The sequence below is a fragment of the Gossypium hirsutum genome, chromosome A02, assembly GCF_007990345.1.
Source record: "Gossypium hirsutum isolate 1008001.06 chromosome A02, Gossypium_hirsutum_v2.1, whole genome shotgun sequence".
Taxonomy (NCBI): Eukaryota; Viridiplantae; Streptophyta; class Magnoliopsida; order Malvales; family Malvaceae; genus Gossypium; species Gossypium hirsutum.
The window spans coordinates 83,141,419-83,155,527 of record NC_053425.1 but is presented as its reverse complement, the minus strand read 5'-3'; the positions used below and the strand labels follow the sequence as shown (position 1 = coordinate 83,155,527).

At 31.8% G+C, this 14,109-nt stretch overlaps 1 protein-coding gene across 1 annotated transcript; it reads right to left on the bottom strand.

Moving 5' to 3' along the window:
* Positions 1 to 9,497: 9,497 nt before the first annotated feature.
* Positions 9,498 to 12,156, bottom strand: LOC107951807 (profilin-3). Its single transcript, XM_016886952.2, has 3 exons — positions 11,961 to 12,156; positions 11,075 to 11,212; positions 9,498 to 9,759 (listed from the first exon to the last, which is right to left on the bottom strand). Exons 1-3 carry the CDS (start codon positions 12,084 to 12,086, stop codon positions 9,625 to 9,627), a joined length of 399 nt encoding a protein of 132 aa, XP_016742441.1. The 5' UTR covers positions 12,087 to 12,156; the 3' UTR covers positions 9,498 to 9,624.
* Between the last annotated feature and the right edge of the window lie 1,953 nt (positions 12,157 to 14,109).

The following is a 14,109-nucleotide window of genomic DNA, read 5'->3' as shown; positions in this document are numbered from 1 at the left end:
CTTCGCATCATTATTACTATTGACATAAGTATAATTAGAAAGAAAATAAGTATAGTTTGACCTTTTCATTTTTATATACAGCAATTACATATAAACATTCACATTTATATGCAAAATATAAACTATTTACATTTATATACAGTAGACCATAATTTTAATTCCTAATTACAGACATACATATATGTATATATGGCTTAAGTATAAGTGGAAATAAAATAATTATAATTTCAGTTTTACATAATTATAGAATATACATATTGATCAGTCCTAATCATATGATTATTTTGAGTTATATCTTACTTACATTTTAGTTTATTTGACTTTTTTATGTTTTTATTATAAATATTGTGTGTTTTTAGTGTTTTTTACACATTTAGTTTCAATAAAATATTCTATGTGGAATTTGCAGGTAAAATAAGTCTGAAAAGAAGATGTCAATACATGGAACTAAAATCTCAAGTTTCTTATATCTAATATGTCTTGTTAAGTTTTTGTTTGTTTCTTTATTCGTGTAAAATCTCAAGTTTCTTATATCTAATATGTCTTATATCTAAGTTTTCAATGCTGAAGTGAACTAGTGAAACTCTTGGCAAATATTAAGGTAAATTTCATACTCATCATTTGAGCTAAATTTAATTATCAATCACTTGTTATAATTATACTTGTAAAGTAAGATCTTTTATTTGTTATAGACAATAATGACACAATGAGTGCTTGGATAAATTAACCTTGATTGTTGTAGCATATAAAAATTGGCATAATAAATATTTGAAATCTTTTTTTTTTAAGTTTTGAAGTTATCGAGTGATTATAATACCATATGTTATATTTTTGGACTAAACTTAAAAACTTGAACTTTCATATTGCGTCATCTTTTGCTTATGGATTCATTTGCTAAACTCTTGGACTTATTGGACAATCATATTGGACACTCCTTTGATGGACATACCTTTACTCATGAATTCATATGCTTAATTATTAGACGTACATTGCTGGATCATTCGATTGGGACCTCCATTTTTTGTGGATTCTAATTGAGCAATAATATTAAGTATTAAAATTTAGTCTTAATATAACACCAAGAGTTGATCCTCTAACCTTAATATATTTTCTTCCAAGTATTTGTTATTATTATTATTTTTAGTTAATTTCTTTCATTGATTTTTATTTTTATTTCTAGTGTTTTTTTTTTGCTCTTGCTTTCATTTTTGACATCCATTCCAAAGTTAAATGTTAAAAATTTATTCTAACATAATACTTATAATCTTGTAAGCTCTAATCAATTTTCCTGTGGATCGACCTCGAACTCTCAAAATTTTATCACCTGAATATACCCTACACTTGAATTGTTAAGTTCGTATCACATCTACATTCACCTAACTATAAATATATCCATGTGCATATATAGCTGTTCAAAAAGCCACTACTTTGAAACACCATCTTCATTCAAACTTCAGCTTTAAGGAATATGTGTATGCTAATATTTTTGAATTATTATTATTTGTAATTATTTCAATTCTATTATTCCTTATTTATATTTTTATTATAATATTATAATGAAGGTCGAAATACTTTTAATTTTTTTTTGAAAAATATACAAGGATTTTTTATTTCATGATATATTTGACAAATTCAAAATGTACAGTATATATTTCAGTTTATCTCTATACTTTTATTTTATTTTTAAAATTTTTAAGCAATGATGACAATATGATGTATATGGATATTTCACTTTAAAAATATGTTGTAACAGTTGTATATGCAATTATATTTTTGGTGAATGATAAACAAAATTACATCAACTCAAATGCTCAAAAACACCACAAGCTTTATCTTATTGAAGGGCCTTCATCACCTCATAAGGAGCCACACCGAAAATTTGTAGGCTTAACTTCCATGTAAGGAAAACCTTAGCCAATTGATCTACAATTAAGTTTATTTCCCTAGACACAATTCTGATCCACCACTTTCCTTTAGAACGCAAAATCTTTTGAACCCTTCTAAGGACTATGATGCTTGAATATTCCAAACCCTTATTTGACAATGCGTTTTCCATGTCTAAATTGTGGCTCGTTTGTATCCTTCATTTCATAGAATGAGGATCCCATCAAGAATACCCCAGAGTTCTACCTCAAAAGGAGTATAATTACCCAATAATTGATTATAACCCAAGATCCAATTATCGATCTGATTGCTTATCACTCCTCCAGCAAAAGCATTTACCGTGGCTCGCTCCATTGCACCATCAGAGAAAAGATAAACCCATGTTCCTTCAGAATGTTTTTGGTATTCTGGTTTCGAAAAATTGGCTTTATAAATTTTCTGACAAGATTCGAATTATTGTGCCTAACTAAGAGAAGCTTTAACAATTTCAGCGGCTAACCAAGTAACATTCTGAAAGATGAATAGATTTCTATTCTTCCAAATTCACTGGGTGATGAGACCAAAAAAACATTACCAAAGAACCCCACGCTCCTACAATCTCATGTGGAAACAAAGATTAGAAGATAATTAAATATGAAAATGATCAGAAAAGAACATGGTTTGTTAATCAATTGGGACCACATGCTTTCACACTTCCTTTGCAGCCGAACAATCTTGAAGTACATGAAGAATGCCTTCAATTTTATGATCACATAAAGAGAAAGAGTTGTTATAACCCAATCCCCTCCTGGAGCATTTTGAATTAGTTAGTAATCTCTGTTTATGAACTAGCCAAAGGAAAAATCAAACTCGATGAGGTCCTTGATACTTTTAGATATTCTTCTAAAGGACATCTTTGGTATTCCATGAATATTGTTTTAAGGACCAAAAAGCGCTACGAACAAAAAAAAAACCCTGATGCCAAGGAATCCCAAATCACCCTATCCAATCCCAATGAAGGATGTAGAGGAGGGATACTTACAATTCATTGAATCACCTCTTCAGGCAGCCACATACGAAATAAGTCAACATTCCAAGCTCCGTCAGAAGTAACCAAATCTCCAAGGATGCAATCCAAATCTAAATTACCATGCACGAGAATATGTGGAAGTAAAGGGCCGACTCCCAGAATCCACGAATCCTTCCTACATCTAATACTTGTTCTATTCCCCACTAACCAAGCTAAATTCTCACACAAAAGGGGCCATACCTTTGAGAAGGCCTCCATAAATGCGAACATTGGCTTCTAGCAATTGACTCCTGGAGATGTTCCTTCAACCCGTATTTCATGCGAATGTCTCATAACCATAAGGCATTATCCTTAGTGACTAAATTATCTCTAATCTTCATAAGAAAAGAATTATTTTGGTCATGTAAATGTTAAAATCTCAACCCATTCCGAGATATTGGTTGACAAATGGAGTCTACCCAACCAAAGCAAGTTTTCGATTACCACAGTGCAACCCCAAATAAACTGCCTGACAATTCTCTCAATCTCTTCACAAAATCCCTTCAAAATTAACATGGTCTGCATAGAGTAATTTAGGATGGTAAGGAGAACAAATTAGGCTAGGCTGACTTTTCCAGCCATGGATAACTTCATTGCTTCCAACTTTGCAATTTACGCCTAACCTTTTCCACAACAAAACTAGGGTACTTTTAGTGACCCTATCATGAAGGAGAGGCACACCTAGATAAATGCCAAGATTTTTGAACAACCTAAAAACTAAATAATTGATTGATCTGTGAACAAGTACCACCTTTAGCTCATTTAGAAAAATAAATATTGTTTTTTCGAGTACTGACTTTGTGTCCAGAGAAAGCACAAAAGTGATTCAAGATGTCCGCTAATAATTAAGCTTGATCCAATTCCGCTTTACAAAAAATGACCAAATTATCTACAAAAAAAGAGATGAGATAAAGTGGGACCTGATATTAAAAAATGAATTTGACACCACTTACCTTTATCAATTTTCGCATAAATAATGTGCCATAATCATTCTATGCAAAGCACAAAAAGGTAACATGACAATGGACAACCTTGTTTGATCCTTCTAGATGGCTTGAATTTTTGGTTGGGAATTCCATTCTAGAGAATTTGCATAGTTGAAGATGAGATTGCCCTCATGATTACTAAACTGAAAAAAATCGGGACCCTCGCAGCCTATAGTGAAGACCGATAAATTCCTAACTCACTTTATCATAAGCCTTCCCTAAATCCAACTTGATCGCCATCCATTTTTTTGCCATCTCATTTTTTCCGCATAGAATGTATGACTTCTCGTGCTATGATAACATTACTTGAGATGCTACGCGTTGCAATGAAACCGGCTTGTTCTTGCAAGATAAAGTTAGGAAAAACCAATTTAAATCTATTAGCGATAATTTTCATTACCAATTTATACATTACTAAACACAAATTAGTAGGGCAGAATTCGTTGAATTCCTCTAAGCTTTCATTTTTTGAAATAAACACTAACAAAGAGTTATTCTGTTCCGGGTCAATAATGTTACCAATTAAGACTCCTTATACCCATTCACAAACTGCATTTCCTACAATATCCCACTGACTCTTGAAAAAATGCACTTGAAATCCATTGCTTCCCGGAGCTTCCAAGGGATCCATGTTGAATAAGGCTTTCTTAATTTCTTCATTTGACACTGACTTTTCCAAAAACTCAATGTCTTGGGTCTTGAGGCGAGGAAAAATGTTGGCCGGAAGATCCTTCATGGGCTTTGGTCTTTCCCCATAAAGCTTCTAGGAAAAAACTAGTTGCCCCATTTTTAAGGACGTTCTGATCAGAGCACCACTCACCATTATCAATGCGTAAGGTCGTGATACAGTTAAATTTCCTTCTTTAGACCGTTCGATTATGAAAAAATTTGGTGTTGCGATCCCTAAACTAGAGCTAGTCACACCTAACTTTTTGCCTCCAAAGAAGTTCCTAGTGATTTATAAAATTTCCAACTCATCCCGCACATCAATCTCTAATTGAATTAACCAAGTAGAGATAGAATGATCCAAGTCCTTTTGGATAGTAGAGAGCAATCTCATAAGACGTTTTTTACGAGAGCCTGTAAAACCATAAACAGGCATGTTCTATTCTTTAACATGAGAAGTAAATTCAGAAAGAGAACTAGCTATATTACCCAAGAATTGCCACTTATCTTTCACCAAGGAGGGAAAATTAGCATGCTTTGTCCAACCTGTTAAGAACCTAAAAGGTCTCCCTGTAGCCAAGCTAATATTCAGATTAGTCTTTAAGAGAATGGGCCTATGATCAGACTTAATCCTCGGTAGATAAGAAACAATGCATTGTGGGAAAGCCAAAATCCATGAATCATTTGCCAATGCTCGATCCAATCTCTTCAACATGTCAGCTTTTTGCCAAGTAAAGGATAGGCCAATGAATCCTGAATCCTGCAAATTACAAGAATCTACAAATTTTCCAAAAAAAATTACATCTCTTCCCTATGGCATAAATACTTTTTTTTATTGTTAGGTGATAGAATAATATTAAAGTCACCCATAATTAAACATGGAAAAGAATCATGAGGTAAAGCAACTTTCAAAGCTTCCCAAAGTACCTTCTTTTTCCTCCTGTCTGGACTACCATAAACAAAAGATATAAAAATGATATTAGTATAAACATTACCAGATACACAAAGAAGAATGAACTATGGGTGATTTTGGATAATTCAAATCCGAATAGATTCCTTCCAACCCATCCAAATTCCTCTTGAAAATCCAACAGCTTCAACCTGGTGAAAATTAAAAAATCCAATTTTTCAATGATAAAATTAGCCTATTACCACTTAATATCGGCTCTAACAAGCACACAATATCCGAACCATATTCGATATTATATTCACGAAAAACACGAATAAATTTACTGCTAGCGCAACCTTGACAATTCCACGAAAAAATCGTCACATTTAAATCTATATAAATTAATATAGACAAAAAATAAAAATAAAACCACCAAAACCTTACTGTTTAGGGAATTCTCCCTTATCCTGTTGCCCGATCTTTAGTGTTGGGCCACCTAAACCCAAAGCTTTCGTGGACTGAGAAGAAATGGATTCCGCCAAATGGGCCACTAATTCCTACAACAAAACCTTGGAGTCTCCCACCATTTTGAATCTGTTACCCTTTCTAAGATTAATTTTGTTGAGTGATTTTGAAAGACGTGAACCCCCATGTTTCTCCCCTGAAAATTTCCCTGCAACCCGATCTTTTCTTTTCCGCGAACTCACGTCGGAGGTCCCTTCCCTTTAGTTACTGGTGAATGCTCTTTGTGGTTCTTTGAAAGTGACCATCGAATGCCTGCGGGAATCGAGGCCATCACCCGCATTAGAGACCGTGACGTCAACAACTCTTTCCGACGGAAGCCTCGCCTATTCCATATTCTCCGATTTATTTCCATCACCAGCTATGTGCGAATGAGAGTCCGAACCATCGTTTCCACCATCCGCGATCCGACCTTGATTTCCATAAGCAACCAGGTTTCTGATAAGCTTACCAGATACTTCCATAACCCGGTCTGGCACAGCCATTATTTTGTTCTCACCCGGCCCACTATTCGACCTGTTTTCTTGTCCCGATGTGCTATCTTTCAGCAAGCTACTTCCCCTTAGGCCTTTGAATGCCCCATTAAAAGTTGTTCTTGGGTCAATTACCAGGTTGCTAGACGAAACCAGCCCATTATCTAACCCACCAGCATTATTAGAGGACTTCGAAGGGCCTGCCACATTTTTAAGACCCAACACATTAATTGTGTCTCTACTTCGGCTACTAAAGTGGCTCACATTATACATACCAGCCCCAGCACCTTGGTTTCCTTCAATTACTGTTTCTTTCCCCTTTCTTTGTCGTGTATCCTGAATTTCCTCATTCTTCCCAGATTTAATGACAACGTTACTTTCCTTTTCTATCAATGCCATAAGACGGGAACCTTCATTTTTCTTTTCCGTAATTCTAGACCCTGAGTTCGCTGAATCCCTTGATTTCTTGCGGGATCTCTTTTCCACCAACATCCACGGGTCGTAACCATCGCTTTTCTCCCCCGTTTCATCGACAACCATGCTCACAGCCTCCGTCAAAGATTCTGATGAAGGCATCGTTCTTCCAGAATTGGGTTCAGGGACCCTAAAAGGACAAATTTCTTTTACATGACCAAACTATCCATAGTGGAAACAGACCGTTGGTAAGAGTTCGTACTCGACCCTCTATATTTTCCCGTTGATTAAGACTTGGGACGCCAACGGTTTATCCAAGGTAACATACACAGCCATACGGACGAATTGACCTCTAATCCTATTGTCTGTGTTCATATCCAGTTGGGCAATCTTTTCAATTAACCCCCTATTTCTGTCAGAATTTTCCTCGTAAAATTATCCTGGTAAGCCCGAAAGTCTTATCCACGAGATTACGACACTAGGAAATGTTTGTGCTGGGTTAAAAGATATTGACCAAGGTTTAACTGTCAGGTATTATCCAAAAATGATCCAAGGTCCTTCTGAGAGCACCTTTTCACAATCCATTTTGTTTTTGAAATTTAGCCAAGAAGTAGCCATTCTCAATATCCATCAACTGGAACGGGGACGATGGCTTCCATAAACTGTAAATTTTATTATGTAACACCGAGTATCCAATGTTAGGTCCCAAAAGCTTCAGAACCATATTGTTTTCCATATCTTGAATAAGAATCTGGTGAATTCTATCAGAGAATTCGATTGAAGAAGTGCCATTAATTACCGACTTCTGAATATCTCCTTCCAGTAACTCAAATTCCTCCTCCTCTAAACCTTTCCTTCCAAGAAATAACTAGTACGTTTGTTAGATCCACCAACACTTCTCTGTTCACACTTTCATCATTATCCCTAAACTAAACTTTTTTAGGGATTAAATCATCCATCGAACCACCTTCAGAACCAGAATTTTCACAAAAAGAATCCATGCAAGAATTTTTCAAATAAAAAAAATGATACATATGCAAATTTAGATCAATTAATCTTCTCAAAGAGCTTCAGCTTCACTTTAGAATTTTCATTTTCGTAAAAACTCAATTTTCATTAAATTGGTGCATATGTAAAATGTCAATCTATATTGCTTTATATTATCTTTAATATAAAAAATAGTTTCTAATGGTCAATTTTTTCATTAAAAGAATTTCTGAAAACTAATACACCGAAATTTTAACCTTTATACAAGGAAATAAAAATAGAAACTGAGATTTTTTTTTTTTGAACAGATTAACTGAAATAAAAGGAAAGAATCTCATCACAACCAAAGGAGTTAATTGCAACATAAACACTTTGGTGTTTTTCATTTTTTTTTTTACAGGGCTTTCGCTATTTGTAGTTTCCTCATTAACCCCTATAATTTTGCTAGGTTTGTAATTTCCTCATTAGTCCCTATTTGTAACTTAAAACATTTTATTAAGGGAAATAGTTTAATTGCTTTTCTTATTAAGTTTTTTTTAATGAACATATAATAATATTTATTTATTATTAGTCTCTCAATAATTCTTTTCAGAGAAATTAAAAATGGATAGACTAAAGAGGGTGCAAGGAATTTGCACTTAAAATTTGTCATTAGTTTTGTACTTTTCAAAAATTGGAAAATTAGTCTATGTACTTTTATTTTATAAAATTTAGTTTTTCTACTTTTCAAATTTTAAAATTCAAGTTTAATTGTAACACTGTTAAATTTTTTATTAAATTTAAATTAATTACAACATTATTTTTATTTACATGACTATTAAATGAGTATTTTTTTTCAAAATACCACAACAATAAATTTTTAAAAAATTAATAATATTAATAATTAGAAATGAATTTTAAAATTTAAAAAATAAATTAATAAAATTTCTTAAAAATAAAAATATAAGGAATAAATTCTAAATTTTTAAAAACCATGTAACAGAGTTTAACCGAGATTTGTGGGGGAAGCAACGGAGGTGTCATATATTAAAATAATAATTATTTAAATAATAAATTTTCCGTTGGTAATATAGCATCATTTAAACCATTATTTTAAAATTGACATCACTAATTTTTAATAAATGGATAAATATTAAAATTAAAATTTTGATTTTATGTGTAATTTAATACATTAATTTTAATTTGATATAATTATACATACGAAATATTTATTATGATTTAAATATATATATAAATTATTATTTTAATTAACTATACAATATTTAAAAAAATAAATATTTTTATTTTTATTTTAAATAAATATAATTATTTTTCTATACGATATAATATAAAACATTTCCAAATACTTATAAACTAAACTTCAAACCTAACACAAAATGGATCGGGACAACCAGGCATGTAAACCACCAGACTCGTTAACATTTTAAAAAATCACACCATACCAAACATCACACAAAAAAAAGGAAATCAAAATCCACCAATGTCATAATGTATTAGAGAGATCCAAGGAAAGTTTAGTTACTTGCAAAAATTTTTTAAAAAAAAAAGAAAAAAAAGAGAGCAAACTCATTTCTTAATAAACAAAAAGAATGGAATGGGAATGGGAGAAGAAAGAAAAAACCCCAGCATACAATAAATAATTTGTCTTTCACATGATTTATTATCATCAATCAACTCCAGAAAACTTTAAAGCCAACTGATGGCTATGGAAGAAAGATGGAAAGGTAAAAAAATGGGGGGAGGAGTGTTTGAGGCCTACATACCCTGATCAACAAGGTAATCACCCAACCTCTCAACAACCATGTTACACTGTCCCGGAGTCACTGGTTCATCATATATCCCGAAAATCAATGCTTGCCCTGTTTTCTTCACTGTTACGCCACCCGTGCCCTGCACCAATTTGGATACATGATTTTGTTTAGCTCCTCCCCAATCACCTTAAACTATAACTTGGAAATCTCATTCTACTGATTATGGAATTTCAGCTAAAGAACATAATATTATCTAAAAGATATTAAAAGGAAAAAAACATAACAGTTTGAATAGCAATTTTGGGATAACTTCTCCACACGAAATGGTCCCTGTCATTTTGCTTGTACTCAGCAATTCTATTATAAAAAAGCTTTTTAAAAGGTGGTGAGAGTTTGTTGCACATACTAAAACAAGAAAATGACGGACACTTGGGTTTACATCAAATAAAACTCGATCATAGCATAGCTAGACATTTGTTATGTATCCCAGTGAATAATCGAAAAATGCTTTAGGAAGAGGGTTAATTTATTTTGGGGGCTTGAACTTCCTAATGGTTCTCAAATGAAGGTTTGAATATTTTTGGGCCCAAGTTAATACCTAAACTAAACAATTGTTTTTTTCTTTTTTCTTTTTTTTTTACAATTAATCCCTAACCTTGACAATTGATCCTTGATTGGGGCTTATATATATATTGTTGGTTAAACTTTTGTCAAGGGAATATCAGAGACTAAGTCCAAAAGCAATATCTTATCCTTGTGGTTGGGATGTTTAGTGAGCAGCTTACTCATTGGAAGTGACTTAGCATATTAAGGTTGGACGAAATTATTGAGTTCTGGAAAAGGCCCTACTTAGGAAGACCATGGGATTTATGATTATTACATGCCATTTCCTAAGGTCCATAACAATGCATTACTGAGATTTCTGAAAAAAGAGGGAAATGGAGAAAGACCTCTTCTACGTGTTGAACCAGAGACTAAAATATTATTAAATCTTATTTCCATTTACGTGAAAGGAAATTGAGTATATACTAGTAAAGGATTAATTAGATTAAGATAAATGTCAGATACGAATATATATCTAACACAAGTATATTTAATTTTGTTTTTCATGAATTTGGAGGTCATATTTTCATACACATATCCAAATGTGCTGGACAAAAGTAATTTAAGCAAAATAAAAACTTAGGTCAACATAAATTCCGAATGCTGGAATTTTGGTAGGGTAAGGCCATATTGTGACTCTTGTAGGAAGAATGTGTACAACGTAACTAAATACAAGCTTCAAACTTTACATGCTACTCGAGTCAAACATAAATATGGCTCTTAGTAGAGATTATTAGTGCCCAACATACGATAAATACTTTAAACCATATAAGCTTAATACACATGAAATATATAGATCAGATTAATAGAATCAATGACAATCAATATTAAGAAAAAGAGCGATAACTGACCTTCTTCCCACGAACCACAGCTCCAGGCTCTCCCTGGATGACCATGTACTTGGCGCCACCAAGGTGCAGCCCAGTTGGTGCAAGGGACCCAGGTTCATCAAAATCTTTCATGATGGCAGTAATCTCTTCAGGCTTAAACTGCAAATAAAAACCCAAAAAGAAGGGGGGGGGAAGAAAAGAAAAGAAAATCCCAAGTTAAGTAGAAAAGTGAGGATTGCAAGAAAATATACTTGTACCCTCTGTTACTAGAACTTGTTATCTCCCCAACAATTTTTGAATTGGTACACACGTTTCCAATTTGACAAGGCTAACGATCAAATTCAGAAAATTAATGATCTCATTAGTATATAGTTTATTATAAAATTATTGAGTAAAACAAATAATTCACAAGGTTCAAAATTTATTTTATAATTATTTTATATAAAGTCAAAAACTATATATAGAAATTCTAAAAATCAGTTTATGTTTCAATAAATATAATTAAATTCCTACTAAAGAAATCATAAAAGACTACCTTATCAAATTATATTTCATAAAAAAAAAACAAATTATGTTCAAAATTTTTTTTCTCGTATCAAACCGATTAGGTGAAAGATAATGTTAATTCTGTCAATTAAGGCTAATATGGAGCCAACAAGAAAAAAAAATTCAATTCTTTATACATAAAATCAAACAAAATAAAGATCTCAGAACAATCAAATACAACATTGTATTAATAAATCATAAGCAAATACATATGATTTACAAATTAAAAACGGATAATCACATTATGAAATCAACGTATTAAGATGAGAAATAAATGGATTAATCAACCATAGAAAGAAATAGATATGAATTAAGTAAGGAGATGAAAGATCGGAAACGAAGAAAATATTGAAAAATGTACCGTAGGAAAAGCGGAGCTCTGGGCCCAAACACTTCCATCGAGACCGAGAATAGCAGCGGAGGATAAATGATGGCCGTTCTCGATTTCACACATCAAGTGATCATCAACGTAAGTTTGCCACGACATTGTTGTTTGATGAATCAAATTTCTTTAGCGTCGATCGAATTTGAATAGAAAGAGGAAGGAAGCAGTATAAATAGGAGGGATGATTAGTGGTTTTAAAGGAACATGGAAAAAGTGGGACCCAAAGAAAAAGGATATAAAAGAGGGAGGAAGTGACGTGGTTGCTCCTGATTCTTGCCATCTCATCTGCGGGGATTTGTTCAAAAGGACCAATGAAGCTCATTCTAATGGGCCATCATTTTTAATCCTCAAATCATAAACTATATCTTAAGATTTTTTTTTTTATATAAAATAATATTAACTACAACTTAAACCCCGCAGGAGTTGTTTATAAAGTAATAAAATTTATTAATTAAATTTATGATAATTTTTTATTATTTATATATCATGTAATGTAAATTTATAATATTTCTTTGTATTCTAAAATAAATTTTAATGTATATTATTATTGGTAAATGTCAAAATTAATAAAAAATAAATATAATTGTTATGAAATAAATAGAACAAAGAACAAAAGAAATAAAATAAGACTATTTCTAGTAAACATTAGAGATCTAATGTATATTAAATTTATCTTAATCTTGATAGATATCCATTAAATAATAAAATATTTATTAGCACACCCTCCATTGGTACATAACATGACTCATTAAAACATTACTAAAACAAGAACCTTGTGGAAAAAATAAATTCCTAGCAGAGGAAAAAATACATATATTTATAATACGCATAATATACTGCTTCATTAAACATCTTACTAGAAAAACTCAATGGGACAAAACTTTGACTAAGGGAAAAAGAGTACTACCCGTATTTACTCTCCGGCCCTCATAATTATAACAAACTTTAATCATGATCCTTATATAATAACACATGTTCAAATCAAATCAATAAATATTTACGCAAATATATTGAACAATTTTCAAGGAATTTTTATATACTTCTAGCATTCTAAATCCTTCAATACTTTTAATATAAACTTCCAATATATGATTATTCATATAAAAGTCATAACAACAACCATTAGACGCGTGTTAAATCTTTCATGAACTGCTAGACTAATGAGATATCTAAATGTTTATTAAATCCACCACAAAATAATATTATATCTTCCCATAACCAATGCTAGGACTTAGCAAAAAACTTTATTTTTCTTATTTCGTTTTCGCAAACTTACTCATATATACCCCACTAGCATTATACCTTTTACTGTTTGGACCATTGGTTCAAAAACTTCTCAAATCCAATTCTACTTGAATTACGTCTTTCCATTTTGGCCAATTATTTCATGTCTATATTTCTCAACAATTTTACTTAAGACCTTCATTTTCTTTCATTATTTCAACAATACAATTGCCTACAAAATCGTTTTCGAAAAATTTTAATTTATCTTAGGGTTCCATATTTTCTCGTATTAACATAATTTATCAAAATTTCTTCATTTTCATTGTTTTCGTCTTCAATTTCAGGTACATGAATCTCTTTTGAAGTTTTAATAATTAGTTATGCCTTAGGTCTCTTCAAGAGCATCACTTCCACTATATGACCATATAGATTTATTATTTCTTTTGCAAGAATTTTTATCTTTGGAACCAATCGAACTACCACGCTTTAGGCTTGCATTACCTTCAATTAGTCTAACAAGTTGTCCTACTAAGACTTCAATTTAAATCAAAACATTAGTTGACATATAACACTTGGTTCATCAAGTTAGTAAATACATCTGACAGTAGATTGTAATAAAGTGAATCATCTTCTTGAACTTCTAGTTCAAATTACTTTTTATCAAGATGAAGATAATGATAATTCATTCCAAGTAATTTATCTTATCCCACTTTTATCATTTTTCTCCCCCTAATATTAGGAAAACTTGTCAAATCAAAGTTGCAACCACCAAATCATGTTGTAATTGGATCTCCAATTTATTCAACACATTTAATAATACAAGGAGACTCATAACTAATATATAATCTCAACATTCTTTGAATACCCATTTTTCCGTATTGTGATGGAGCAAATTAAACAT